Source organism: Callospermophilus lateralis, unplaced genomic scaffold, assembly GCF_048772815.1.
Source record: "Callospermophilus lateralis isolate mCalLat2 unplaced genomic scaffold, mCalLat2.hap1 Scaffold_1907, whole genome shotgun sequence".
Lineage (NCBI taxonomy): Eukaryota > Metazoa > Chordata > Mammalia > Rodentia > Sciuridae > Callospermophilus > Callospermophilus lateralis.
Genome location: NW_027512922.1, coordinates 205749 through 221243, shown reverse-complemented (window position 1 = coordinate 221243; position 15495 = coordinate 205749). Strand labels below are relative to the sequence as shown.

General features: G+C 33.3%; 1 protein-coding gene across 1 annotated transcript in view; it reads left to right on the top strand.

Annotated features, from left to right (window-relative positions):
• The window catches only part of LOC143387941 (roundabout homolog 2-like), a 96474-nt gene that overhangs the window by 27465 nt on the left and 53514 nt on the right, over positions 1–15495 (top strand). Inside the window, 4 exon segments of the mRNA XM_077108196.1 lie at positions 4223–4265; positions 5710–5835; positions 11033–11316; positions 11719–11844. Coding sequence (XP_076964311.1) covers positions 4223–4265; positions 5710–5835; positions 11033–11316; positions 11719–11844 — 579 coding nt within the window.

Genomic DNA, 15495 nt, shown 5'->3' with positions numbered 1-15495 from the left:
TGGGGGGTCCTGTTTGCTCAACATATTCAGTCCTTAAACTATTATAAACAATAAAAAAAGTTGTAGAAATTTAGATAGAAAATATTAAGTGGTTTTGAATTTGAAGTAAATATTTGATAATATCTGTAATAATTTTTGTGAATAGAAAAAAGAACAATGTAAGTTTGGAAAAAATCTATATAGCTTTGATTAGGTTCATATAAATATATCAGTATAAATGTATATAACTGTATTATAATCTTTATGATAAATGCACAGTATTTTTCAAACTTCTGCTATCCATTTTTCTATTTGTGATTACTGAAGTCATCAAATTTTAATGAAAATAAATGTAATTTTCCAGAAGTATAAAGGGTAAGTTATGTTTTCTGAATATTATTTCTGAGGTTAACATTTTATGAAACTCAGTAAATATAAACAATTCATGAGTGAGCAAATTTGAAAATGCTAAACACCTCACACATAGGTTTTATAACTGGTGGTGAAATAAGTTACTTGACAGTACTATCCAAAAGCAGCTAAAATATTTGATGGAATTTTTATACTCTGATTATCTGGGGTGAGTTAATGCTTATTAAAAAGGATTAATATGCTTTCATATTTGCCAAATAAGCATATCAGGAAAGAGAATGAGAATTGGCTGCAAGAATTTGGAGTAGGAAAATGTGAACTACTAGAGATAGGCACTCCGAAAGCTACATTACCTCAAAATGCCAATTTACCACATAGTTACATTTTCCTCCCAGTTCTGGCAGACATGTAGTATTAATCCTGTCAGATAGTAGTAGACTTACTTTGTATATGATATAGCTTTGAAAAATCCCACTGGTATGTGGGAGAAATTTCTGGAAACATTATTAGTATTCAGTTCATTTTTGGTCAAAACTTCTATATGTTATGCCTTGTAAGCTTTTAATTTGAGATTCCACACAGACTTCTGATTAAGAGCTTGTAATAATTAAGTTACTCCAAATTTATTTCTGATTAGTACAAAGTTACTGCACTGTGATTTCAAAATTATAAAAAAATTAACAAGGAAAAGATTATTCACCAACGATCTATCACCCCCTCACCCCACTTTCTTTCACCTTCAAGTTAAACTTTTCTTATAAATGAGGACTACCTCAAAATAGCTTGTAGTATGCAATGGCATTTTTTTTTATGTTACACATGCCCGTACACACACACACACACACACACACACACACACACACTTGCATGTTTATATACACACAAACATTCATCAAAATGCTATATATTATTTCCATTTTAGAAGTTTTAGTTGTTCATTCTAATTTGTAATCTCCTTTGATGGCCTTATAGACTAAGTTACTCTTGTTCTACTTTTCAAAATGAACTTAATCTAAATATTTTGAAGCAAAACATTAAAAAAAGAAGTGTGAAAAGATGTCCCCTTTCTTCCCTCACTTTAAAAACACAGCTAACCAGTGTCAGTAAGAGAAAATATGTGTTTGTGTTCTCTTCCTCCTCCTACTCTACTTTCCTTCTTCCTCTTTTCCTCGTCCACCTCCTTCTTCTGTGACAGAAAAATGCAAAATGAAAGATTCCTGTGTATACTAAATTTTATGGAGCCCATTTTAAGTTATTCAGGCATTCACATAATGTTCTGTGAAGTTTTTCCTATGTTAGCGGGCATGCAGAGATAGAGATGAATGACATTATAGAATATTTGACAAACTATTAGCAGTCTAGAATCCTTTGAGAAACACGTGTTAATGACAACTAGGACACAAATAAAATGGATATGTCCTGAATACTGAATGTGAAATGCTTTGAAATTAATTATTTTGCTTCCAAATTTAGCTCTCAACTGGCAGATATGGACCATCCCATGTGGTCTATATTCTAGCACATCTGCAAATTAACCTTAATAAATGATATATTTTGATAGTATTTTGAGTGTTATGTCATACTACTTTAAACTTCACATTTGATGAAAATATGCCATTGGTTATCTCATAGAGTTAAGTACAACGCAATTTTTTGAGACTCTGCTTCAGCTTCTTTTCTTTGCTTTGCTATACTTTATTCCTATGGCAGTATCAGAAATTTTGGATGATGAAATAAAAGTCATCTAAATTAGGGAGAACTATGTGGCATCTCACATATCTCTTAAACAGCACATTTTTGAGATGCAGCCCATCAGAACCTGCTTATTTGCATATTTGCAATGATGTTCACAGCATTATCTTAACTCCCTTTTGGCAGAGTAAAACAATCACTTGATATTCCATTAAAGTGCCACATAACTGGAAAGTCACATCAGATGGAAAGCTAATTAGCTGTACCACTTTCACATTGTGAAAATGCATTTTTACATGTGTGTGTCCTAATCAGGCCTTTATTGAATACCTCTAGTGCTCAATTTTTTTGCATTAATTGTTTCAGATTAATTCTTTTGTGTTCTAAGCAATTAATAAGAGGCACAATGTGATACAGTTGCACTGCTGATTCATGACTCCCAGCCCTGAAGTCACTCTGTAGTGATCAGTATTTTTTCATCATCTCTGCGGAGCTATCTACTGCCAATTCTGGGCAGATGTTAAGGTTTTGTCAGGATTGATTTACAATGCATTTGAGGTGTTACCTGAAAAAATGATAAGGTTGTATATTTCAGATCCCAGTTTGAAGGCCCTTATTTATTTTACTGTCTTGAAATCCTGATGGACCCTTGGAATTATGTTCATATTTCCTGGTAGTGTCATGAAAAGTAATGTTACTAGATGACCTTTCATATGGGCCTAGGAAACAGTGCTTGGAAACTTACAAAATTTAAAGAGTTATCATATTTAATAGCTCAAACTTGAAAAGCAGAAGAATTTTGGAGAACCATTCAAATAAAAAAGTATTCAAACAATTTGTCTATCTTGAGTGGAAATATGCTTGTTTACTTGAAATATGAATTCTTTCATTAAAATTTTAGTAAATTTCACTTTTAGTCACCAAGCAACAACTTTTAATAGACATAATTATTCTGTTCCAAAGATAAGATGTATTGTTTTCACAACTGTGAAAAATGGTATTTTTCTTTCATTCCCAGGGATTGATTTAACTGACCCTTGCTGTTTGTTTTGTTTTGATTTGATTTTAGAATTCCAAGTTTATTGCAATTTTGTAATCTGTAAGTTTCTTAACAAATACCTTGTCCATAATTTTCTAGTTAAATAATTTAGTGGCAAAACTTGATACAAACTAGTGTGAAGCTATTTTAGACTTTATAATCATTCATATTCAGTTTTCATTGGACAAATATTACATAAATTTGAGTGCAATTTGCTACTTCAAACATTATAGTATGAAAAGTATATTACCTTTCTCGGGTATGAATCATTTTGAAGTCTAAATACATTTGGCTGAAACAGTTTGGGATAAGGTGATGGCCCACAACTGATATTTACATTCTTTGGCTGTTCCTGGAAGTCCACTTGCTCAATGTTAGCTTTGTGGAGTGGAAGACATTGAGTGGAGGGAGTGGCTTCATTGACCTTGGTTCTATTAGATACTAGTGGACATTGTTAATAAGTCACACAGTTTTGTAGAAAATTTTAACTTGTGATCATTACATATAATTGGAGTCTATTTAGTATAAATTGGTTAAAATTTTATTTTCATGAATATGCTATTCTCTATTAGTTACAGTTTACATCTACTGTAATTATACCTATTCAATTCATAATAACTATTAGCATATTTAAAAGGATCTGTGATGATAAGCAATGTGTAATAACAGTTACCTGTTTTTCTTATCTTGTTGGAAAGACATTACCTGTTAAAACCCTACTGTTTCAATTTCTAGTATATATTTTGCTTTATGCCTTCTAATTAAGACAGTTATATGTTATTATTAGCAGTTTTATTTGATAACTCTTCATTAATGCTGTGTCACTCATCCAGGATTACTAGGTCCACCACTTATAATAGTGTTTGATGTTTAAATCCAAATTGTCACTTTTATTTATCCATACTTTTGACTTGAAGAAACTTGAAATATTCTATTAAAGTTGGAGCAAGTGATAACTTTGCCCTGAGCCAAACCACTGCTTTTTACTATCTGCACAATTATGTTAATTATATTTTGTTAAAATTTCCATAGGCTTAGTTCTAAACTGAGGTCCAATATGAGTTGTTATTAATTGTAATTAATATTGACAACTTGTGTGTGTACATCCCTTTCTGTTTTTTTGTGTTTTTTTTTTTACAGTTACATTTCAAAGAGGAGATGGAGGAATAATGAGCAATGGAAGGTATGCTAAGGAGATTCTTTATTAGTATTTTTAATCAGGACTAGAAAAACTCTGTAGTAAGAAGCTATTATTGTGATAAATGATCACTTATAAGTCTGAGAATTCTAGGAGGAGTTAAATGGCTTACTACTAGGTTTAATGATCTATCTGTTGTGCACTTTAGAGGAATCAAGTCCAGATGTTTCATATCTCCCAGATGCCCCTGAAGAAATTAGTGGTAAATATCACAAGGAATGTGTTCATTTGTTAGCAGGATGTTTACTGCATTAATTAGACATTAGCAAATGAAGTTGCTGTTGTTTAAGACTCCTTATTGGCTCACACTAAATTGCTGTGAGTGAACAATTACATATAATCGATCACAAAGTAAATGATTCATGGATGATGAATAGGCTGTAGATTGATAGGACTGGATTCCACAACTTTGGATACTCAATTGAAATTGATAAAAGCTGATAACAAACCCATATATCCTCATCTATTTTCCCTTTGCCAATATGGAGATTGTAATTAGGCTCTGGTAATAACTTCCAATCTCCCATTTAATCAATATTTTAGCAAAAAGAGATTAAGTCTAATGAGAACTAGTGGATGTAGCAAGGAAGCAGTTGAATCTTCTTATTGCAGTTCCCATAGAAACACATGTTTCTCTTAGGTATTATACCAGAAGGGGTCTATCAACAACAACAACAAAAAGGTACAATGATTATAGATGTTCTATTTCTTTGTAAATATGTTAATAACTTGGAAAGGAATCAAAATCCCATTTTAACATTAAAGAACGGAATTCTTTATTAAATATGATGTGAAGGAAATTTTCCTTGTAGACTATACTCACATGCTGGAGCAGATCACAGGTGTCTTTTATTGCCTTCAGAAAAACACTTAATAGCCCCCTGATATTTTTCCATTTAAAGAAATTGGAAATGTGCTATTGATGGAACAGTATAAGTACTGTTCATTAATTTCTTTCAAGTTCTTTGCCTCTAAATCAAACATGAAGGCTCACAATAAGGGTGACAGGCTAGAGAGGACAGATTCATGTTGGGACTGCAGTTACTGGGAGCAAAATAACCCAAAGTCCTGGAAATGGCTAATACCAAGAAGCCATTCTGAAAGATTGTTCCCTTGAGGTGTCAATTTATCATCAAACCTCGTGTGGGGTTACTACTATGGCCAATTCCCACCAGTTTCAGGGCAGAAGTCTGATTTCTTGTGGAGTTTGACAGGATCCCAGGCAAAGAGACTTCTTCCACTGACAGGGTTGATCTATATATAGCCTTAATGAATTGCCAAAGTTCTTTAATTTTGAGAGCCTACACATTTTAATTCTAAATTCAATTAAAATCTTTTTAAATTCCTTAATCCTTTCTAGTGCATGAGACAGGCATCAAAATCTTTCATTGAGCTCCATAGTCTGATTTCCTTTTCATTTCTGTTGTAGCCGCCCAGGCCTTCTAAATGCGGGTGATCCCAGCTATCCATGGCTTGATGATTCATGGCCAGCCACAACCTTGCCAGTGAACAACAGCAATAGTGGACCAAATGAAATTGGAAATTTTGGGCGTGGAGGTAAGTTGTATTTTTCGAAATAATGTTGTTTTTAATTTTGTTTTTGATTCTGTTTTCATTTTCCAGATATTTTTAAGAGATGGAGAGTATTTCTTCCATAGTTAAAAGAATAAAGCACATATATTAATATTGCTGTATGTTTCCAAAATATTTTATTATAAAATTAGTGTGTCTATAATACCTTAAAAAATAAAGTAAAGAAGGTCATTATTAATGTGGAAGTATCCATAATACATTTTGTTTTTAGGAATATCAGTACAAGGTAACTAAAATCAGGGAATATACTGTTAATTAGGGTTTATGCTTTTGGAACAAATACTTCATTTTTCAAAATCTTATTCAACATGTATTTATTGAGTACCTCCTGTGTACCTGGCACTATGGCAGTCAGAAAGAATATAATATTGGTATAAATAGTGATCATCCTTTACCCCATTTTATTTCATGTGAGGAAGACAGTTAACTAGATGGGGTGGCATGTTCAGAGAGAACTTTCTATTCTACAATCATTAATTGCTATTCCAAAGCAAAGATAAAACAGTGCAAAGTGGCTGACACGATAAAACCTCCAAAATTTCACGCTAAACTCCCCTCCATAGGTTTTTCTAAAGAGACAGAGTTGTATCTAATATAAATAATGACTGCTTCCTCCCAAATGCACTTTTTCTTCTGGTCAATTGGATAGGTTAGTTTAGATAAAGATGAGAGGAGTAGAGAATTCCCTGATTGGCTCAGCAATTATACATAAGTTTTCTCCTGGTACAATACTATGCAGACAGTAAATGGACTTGAACTGCCTTATCAGTACCCTGATAAAAAAGGCTGAAATAAAGGCTGCTAGAAATAAAAGACTAGAAATAAGAGAGACATTGGGCTGGGGTTGTGGTTCAATGGTAGAGCTTTTGCCTAGCACATGTGAGGCCCTGGGTTCAAACCTAAAAATAACAAAATAATAAAGTTATTATTGTTGTCCATCTACAATGAAAAAAATTAAAAGACAAAATGACAGACATTCAACCTTTTTAAGAAATTAATAGGAGACTGTGGATGTAGCTTATTGGTAGAGGACTTCTCCAGCATGACCAGGGGCCTAAGTTGATTACCCAGCACTCAAAGGGGGGGTAGGTGAGGGGATAAGAAGGAAGGGAAAGACGGAACTTCCTAACGGTTGAGTTCAACGATGTTAGAAAGCACAAAGGGACAAGAAAGAAAAGATGTTCTAAGTCACATTAAGAGTTTAAACTTTGTCCAGAGGGTAATCAGAAATTATTGGTGAATTTTTAAGAGGAGAATGCTGAGATGTAAACACTTTTAAATCATTCAGGCTTCTTCTGGGTGGAGAATGGAAAAAGTAGAAAACTGGAGTGAGGAATTCGGAGATTCTTGTAAAGCAAAGCAAATTTAGATAGACACACTAGAAGATTTCCACACTTGGAGAATTAATTCGGAAGACCCAGGGCTGTGCTAAACTGTTCCAGTTCTACTAAAAGCTGCAGTGGATTTCACATGTATGACTATATAAGCATATACACTTAAAAAGAAGGGCTGGGCCTGTGGCTCTGTGGTAGAGTGCTCACCTAGTATGGGTGAGACATAGGGTTCCATCCGCAGCACTACATAAAAATCAATAAATAAAAATAAAGGCATTGTGTCCACCTACAACTAAAAAAATTTTTTTAAAAAATTGGAGTAATTATGGATCCTTGCATTTTCTCTTCAAGATGGATTAACAATGTATTTGCATATAAAGTAATACCTCAAATTATAAAGTTACTAAGTATTTCATAAGCCTGATTTCTATGAATATCATTTCAATTAACTCCTTTTCCTTCTTGAAAATAAAATATAAAGATAACCATGCCTACCTCGTAGGTGTGTAATAAGAATTAAATGGATGACAATATATAGTTTTCACACAGAGCTTAACTGCATAATCAACTCCCAAAGGTATCAGATTAAATGAGAAAATACAAAGAAAGCTGTAAGTTTCTTTGACTTCCTGCTTTCTCTCTGTATGCCTTTACTGTCGCCTGGGAAGTTTGTGTGTCTGAGTATTCCCAACCAAGGAAACAGATCATCTTTCCCCTAAAATGCAGACTGATTTTTGCCTAAAGGAATTCTGTTCCCAAAGTTTTTATCAGTCAATAATAACTTCCTATTTTACACTTTGTATTAGAACATCACAAGGTTCTATCTTTGTATCAAGAGATACATGCCTCAGATGGAGAAAACATTTTCTTTTTCTGTTGGCTAGCAAGCTAAATTAACATCTAAAATATCTTAGTCCAATTTAACTGAAGGTAGAATGCAGGGTTTTTCTTCCATTTGTACCTTATTTTTATGGCATGAATATCAAGGCCAAGACAAAGTTTTTCCAGTTTCTACCCACTCTCTTTTCAATTTGATAGTCATTTAAACACTTGTGCCAGAAATACTGTAGGACATTTTTGTATATTTAAATTTATGTCTTTTGCATAATTATGAAATACATAAACATATTTACATGTTTAAAGTCAAGAGACTAGAGTTAAGCAAGATAATTTGAGAAGTGGATATAGAATGCACCTCTGGTAGATTTTTAATGCCTCTGCTATTTTATTTATACTGCTGTGTAGTCTGAAGTTGGGTTCATATGTATGATTTTATAACCACATTCACTTAGAAAAATAAGCATGGATACTGACATTTTCCCTTTACAAATAGAATATCAATATATGAATGTAATGAAAATCATATTTTGAAAAATGAAAAAATTAATTATCTCATAATTTTGCATTTTACCAATGCAAACTATGAGAAATGCATTTAAACATTCCATCAGCAAGTGCTTACTCTCATAACAGTAGGTGAGGAATTATGGTAATGAAAGCATAAATCCAATAGGCTCCTGTTCTCAAGTAACTTATGATGCCATGAGGAAGGCAGTCCTTCATACAAATAATTACATTGGGCAAAAATAAAATAAATCCATGAATACAAATAAAGCCAAGGTACTCAAAAGCTGCACCACTAATCCAAACTGGAGTCAAGGTTTCTCGAATTCATAGGTTTCCAAAACAAATGTTAACAAGTGCCAGTCAGACAGCATTAAGGTTGGCGGGGACAGCAAGAAATATTAAATGAAAAGTCCTTCCTAATGATGGCCGCACTTATTCAGAGCCAGCTTGTTGAATGGAGGGCTAGTCCAGAGTTCCAGAGTATTTCGTGTTATAAGATTCTCCTCCACATACAGATATTCATGTGTGATCCTCCAATGTTTCAGTGTTGGATATAATTTAATTTAGTTTTTGAAAATGTGGGAGTGATCAAATAATATTTGAAGACAATACATGCAGCCCAAAAATCAATATAGAAGCACTTAGGCTGGATGGCTGACTATAATTTCATCTAGCAGAGACAGAGAGATACTCTATTTCCAGAGCCATAACTTTAGTGTTTAATTGTTAGTAATATTATGTAGAATTATATTCTTGGACAATATTGTTCCATTTTTTAATTGTTTGAGCACAGAACCCTTTCAATAACATGTAACTGAAGGGACTCTGGAGAACCTTAAGTTCAAGATATGAGAAACTGAGGTCCACATAGGAGAAACATTTCTATTCAATTAATATTCAAATATTCAGCAGTGAGAGATAGGTGGAGAGAGCCCAAAAACTTATGCAAAAAAAAAAAGATCTGGTGGGGATTTTTTGCCAATTTTTGATATAGTCTTAAATATTCAAGGTTCTGAGAATTAAAAAAAATGATACTAATACTTGAGAATGAACAATGCTTCTTAAAATCAGATTCTATAATTATTAATCACAAATAAATAATGACAGAAAAACAATTTTGATATTCTGAAATCCAGAAACAATTTCTTGCTTATGCAACCTAGCATAATTTAAAATGTGAATATGTGTAACAGTCTCACTGAGATGCCTTTAAAATCTTTACTTCAATAAACATCCACATATTTGTAAAACAGGTTGGTATTCCAGACTTTCAAAACTTCAGAAAGAGTGAAATTGCACACTGTACACAATATATTATAAATTTCTTGTCACTGTTGTTAATGAAGATTTTTTTTTAGTATTTATAAAATTCCAAAGAAAAGCTAATACTTCTGTAAGCACTTTTATTTCAAGTACTATGGGCATTATCAAATCTAAAAGTTTTAAAGACAGTTGAAATGTCTTATAATGAAGAGATCAAGTGGTTTCATGACCTCAAGTCCTATGAAGTGATATTTTCAGAACATACATTATTCAGGACTGCACTATAATTAGATTTATCTTAACTGTACATGATTAATACTAGAGTTAGTGATTTCTCTTTTAGATTCACGTAGTGTCTTTCTTCTGAAAAGGGAAAAGAGCTCAGGAGCGAGGTGGCAGATCTGAATTATAAAGCATCCTGTAAAGATAATTCAGCATACCAAAATGATAAATGGACCGATTGATATTCAGTGTTGTTCCTGAAGTTTAATTTTACTCTTGCTGTATTACAACGTGAAACTGTAATTCTCCACTTCTAAGTGTTGATAGCATAAATTAAACTCACTGATCACTAATGTTGCTTTTTCTATAGTTAAATCCTGCTATATTATGGAAATGACTTATTCATGAAAATTTTCCTTTGTTATGCAAGAAAAAAAGAACACATTTTTTACCATCAGTTCTCCATTTCTGCAGTTATAAAATCAGATCACATAAATGTCAAGTAAAAACTTCAGAAAAATGGATTTCAAAATCAGGGTCGTATAATTTTGGAAATTTTTACAACTATTTAGCAGCCATATTCCATATCTTTGGGGATGAAGTGGAAAGAGCTGTTTTCAGGCACAATTTGTAGATTCCCTCTGTTCATTGCTGCTGTATCTTGCTACCACTTTCCTTGATTCTAAAACATAGTGAACAACTGAAAGCATGTTTCAGTAGTGAAATATCCCAAATTTTTCATTCCTGGTTAGAGGAAATGGGGGAAGGGATGTGTTAAGCAGTGAGACGTGAAGGACGAGCAGTAGGCCTGCCTGTCACTGAGGTTGATAGCTTGGCGATGGTTGTATATCATCTACCCTTCATTGGTTCATGAAGCCCATCTCAGCTGAAATGCAAACGTGTGGCATGACACATTTATTTTTCATCTTCAATTCTCATAGTTTTGGGCTTCCTGTGTGTCATTAAATTGTTTCATTTCCCTATGTTCATCACGGATTTGCTGCCACCAGTTCCAGGCCAAGGGGATAAAACAGCAAAGATGCTCTCATATGGAGCCATTTATAGCAGCATTGACTTCACTACCAAAACCACTTACAACAGTTCCAGCCAAATAACACAGGCTACCCCATATGCCACGACACAGATCTTGCATTCCAATAGCATCCATGAATTGGCTGTCGATCTGCCTGATCCACAGTGGAAAAGCTCAATTCAGCAAAAAACAGATCTGATGGGATTTGGTTATTCTCTGCCTGAACAGAACAAAGGTAACAATGGTGAGTCACATTCTTCTGTCCTGAGAAGTTAACTTCATGTCATTTGTGCATGAGATAGAAATTAGTATTTGTTGTTCAATTCAGTGATGCATTACCAGGTTCACTACCTAAACTAAAAAAAACATACTGGCATGTATTCAGTACCTTGAACAATTCCTACCACCACCGCCACTGCCTCCACCGCCGCTACCACACACCAACACCAATCGGGTTCATCCTTTCAGCTGTTTTTCAATATAGTGATCAGCAATCCATCTGTACTTCCATTAGGACAGGCTAGAGGAGTCATTCCTCCACTCTCCCATGACATCCGCTTCTGAGTTGCTAACTGCATGTTCTGCATGGGCTTGTGCTGTGAACTAATCACATGATGGCACTATGACCTCTGACTTTAACCCTTAGCCTTACTTTACATCCCTGACTACCGATTGGCTGAGGGATTGTCTAATAGAATGCCACACAACCAGTCACAGGATTTCAGCACCACCAGCTCTCACAACAGCTCAGAAAGGAGTGGCAGTCTCTCAGGTTGGTCTCATCACAGTAAGGAGAAATATTTGTTTGTCACCAGCATATGACCTGTGTTCCCTAACAACTGATGATGAAATATTGAATCGCAAGCCACTGTCAGGCATTTATCTTTCAAATGACAATAACATTTGATCCTGGTGAAATTATGCCTTGGTGGGGGTGGGCAATAAAAATCATTGTCATCACTTACGTACTAACTGCACAATAATGTATTGAAAGAAAAATAGTGCCATTTTACTAATTACTATTCCTTAAAGAGAAGATGAGTTCATTCCATCTTGAACCAAATATATGAGTCCAAAGAACTTTATAATAAAAAGATCATGCATGAAAGTTAACTCCAGGTCATTGATATCAAAAGATAAATTCAACTGAAATGAAAATAATCTCAGAGATGATTTCATATCAGGATGCCAATGATATAACTTCCTATTTTAGGACAACCTCTCAAATATTATGTAATAGTTATCAATGCAATGATTACTATGCTAAATATGAATGTTAATATGTGAAATTATTAATTTTTACTTCAAAAAATACAATATTTGATAACAATAACTATTTTATGCTGTCACTTTTAATATATATTTGAGAAATATCAGCTAAACCAACAAGTGTAAGGAAAAACGCATTTTATTGGATAGAAATATATTCCTATCCTAATGAGTTATCCTCCCTTTGTATGTGAGGATATTGTATTAACGACATTGTAAATTCCACCTATTTACATCACATGCCTTTTTCTGCCTACTTCTGACTGGTTCCTGACTCCACTTACTTAATATGCTTAATTATATGCTAATTGTTTTTATGGAGTTTCTGTTTGGTTTTTTTAAAATTACATATTAATAATAAAGGATTATAGTGTACTATGATACTGTGCAGTCTCCAAGGCATCAAGACTATGAAGAGTTAACTTTTTCTTATCATTAGTGTTACATTTACTAAATTACTTTTCCTCAGGAGATGGAACCTTCTCAGAATGAAAATGTTAATGCTCTCTCTTCCCTCCAAAATGAGTCATTTGCTCTTCTTGCCTATTGGTAGGATTAGGTACATTATAGAATTCAGAAAATTTTAAACATCTGTTATGAATTTAAACTGGCTTAATAATATAAGGGAATGTTTTGAATGACCTTCTATGTCATTTATGCGGGCATTTATTTATAATTAGTCCCACAATTTTTCTGAATAATTAAAAAGTAATTTTGTTGGATATTCCTTTTTATTTCATTAAATATATGTAAAGATCAAGCAATATATGAAAAGAAATCTCCATATTGCAAGCCATGGACTCCATAAGACCTGTAAATCTTTCATTAAATGTTCTGTATTGATTGATTTTCACCAAATTTAAAAGTTATCTTTTGAGTAATTGAAAGCAGAACAGGATTCACAATGGTGCTTGCTGCTGTTTGAATCCATTAATCTCTTGAGTGACATTTACATATATCCAGGAATTATATTAACTACTTCATCTACATTTGAATACAGGATTACTTGAATTGGTGATAGAAAGCATTTTTTAGTAGGTAAGAGTGAGGTGATTATTCCTTTTACAGTTTAGTCTAATTGAGTTTAATGTTACACTTTTGTTTAATTCTTTTTATTTATAGCTATGTTTCCTAGGGGCCAAATCTAAGAATTAACTGCCCCGTGGCTAGCTAATCATATATTATGGGATTTTTTAAATCTGTGCACATTGGTGTAACCAATTTAAAATAATCACAGTGACAAAGAAAATTGGGCATTTCTGAATTATTTGAGTGAACTTCTTACCCTCTTTGAAACACTTTTATAATGCATTCAATATGTAAGTTCTGAGTACTTCTTGTTAAATATCCAACCAGTAAAAACTATACAATAAAACTCAGATGTTTTAAAATAGTATTTTAAATCATAGTTGTATGTGTATATAATATAAAATATTGGTAACAATAGCTAAATCTTTTAATATTTTTTTAAAAATAGACCATATGTTTAATTTTAAAATGAATTGCTTTTATGATTTATTTTTTTTTTACAGAGAAGTCATTTTTTAAGCTTTAACTATCCAACTATTTACATTTTTATTTTAAGAGAAAAGGGTCAAATATGTTTACAAGGCATCAATATCTGCTTCGTTAAAACATAATTTAGGTACTCTGGCCTTCAGATGATACAGGGTTCAAGGTGAAGCAGCAGACTGTGGCTTGCTTCTCTAAAGATTCAGATCTCAAGAGATTTTAACATTTGTCAGTTATATCAAGCTCACCTCCATCTCAAAGTGTTGTTAAGACGTCCTAAGATGCATGTGTTGATGAATAATAGTCCTACCCAGACTGATCAAATGAAAGAACAGATATTTATCCAGAACAGGGGAAAAATAAGTGTTGGTTGTAAAGTCCACAGTAATTCTCTCTGTGCTTCAGCTATTTCCAGAACACATTTAAAAGCCTGTTGTTGTTTGGAAGCATAATAATGAGTAGCTTTCTTGAACCTGAGCAAGGGCTTCAACAATGAGGTTCAGAGCTCTAGAAATATTTTCAAGTTAAGCTGCTCAGTAGTAAATCTGATTGTTCTCTTGCTATGTGAAAGTGAATCACATAACATTCAGAGCCTTAGTGTCATCATCTAGAATACGGAGGTGTAGGAACTTCTTTCTTAGGCACTTTGTTCAGGTGAGATTCAAATGACATTTCTAAAATGCTGTAGAATGTGATTAGGATTGTGCATACATAAAGTTGAAAGGGAGTGATCAGGAAGAACAAATAGCTCAAGCATTCTTCTCTCAATCATTGAAATATAGTTCTGATACTGTAAAAAGGAAATAGACCTTAGTGATTGGTGGGTTAAGGAAATGAGGAATTGAGGTTCATTTACCTTAAAAACAAAAATTACATACTTATAACCGAGCAAGCATATTATTATTTTTATTCTGAATATGAGGCCTTTTCTGAAAAGTAAGACTTCAGAAAACAAGTGAAACTGGTTTTGCTATGAGGAAGAGAAGACAGGAGAAAGCAATTATGATTGGCATTTATTGAGTTTTTCTGTGCATCTGAGCACTTCCTATACAATATATCTTATAATCCTCATGACAACTCAAGGAAGTAGTAACTTTTGCATGCCTATAATCCCAACAACTCAGGAGGATCACAAATTTTGAGTCCAGCCTCAGCAACTTACCAAGGCCTTACACAACTTAGCAAGATCTTGTCACAAAATAAAAACTAAAAGGGCTGGGGATGTGGCTCAATGGTAAAACATTCCTGGGTCCAATCCCAAGTACCAAAGAAAAAAAAGTGGAATAAGTTCATATTTCTTTTACATGTATGTAAGTTAAGGCAATACCTTTTGAGTGAGGAGTTAAATTTCAAACTCAGAAACCAAACTCTTACTCACTAAACATAGGACACTTTCTTACCCTCCTCTTAATATCTTTTGTCCTGTCAAAGAATAGAAGTGAGAGGAAAGCTGAAAGCACTTTTTTTGTAGGGATCTTCTTTTAAATATTTATTTATGTATCCTATGTGGAAAATGTACACAACTCAATAATTGGCTGTAGTGTCTAGTTTAAGAGTTTTATCACTTTCTGGCACTCAAATACATTATTACCAAATTGCATAATCTGACTCAGCAGTTGTAGAAGAAAAAGGATGGATTGAC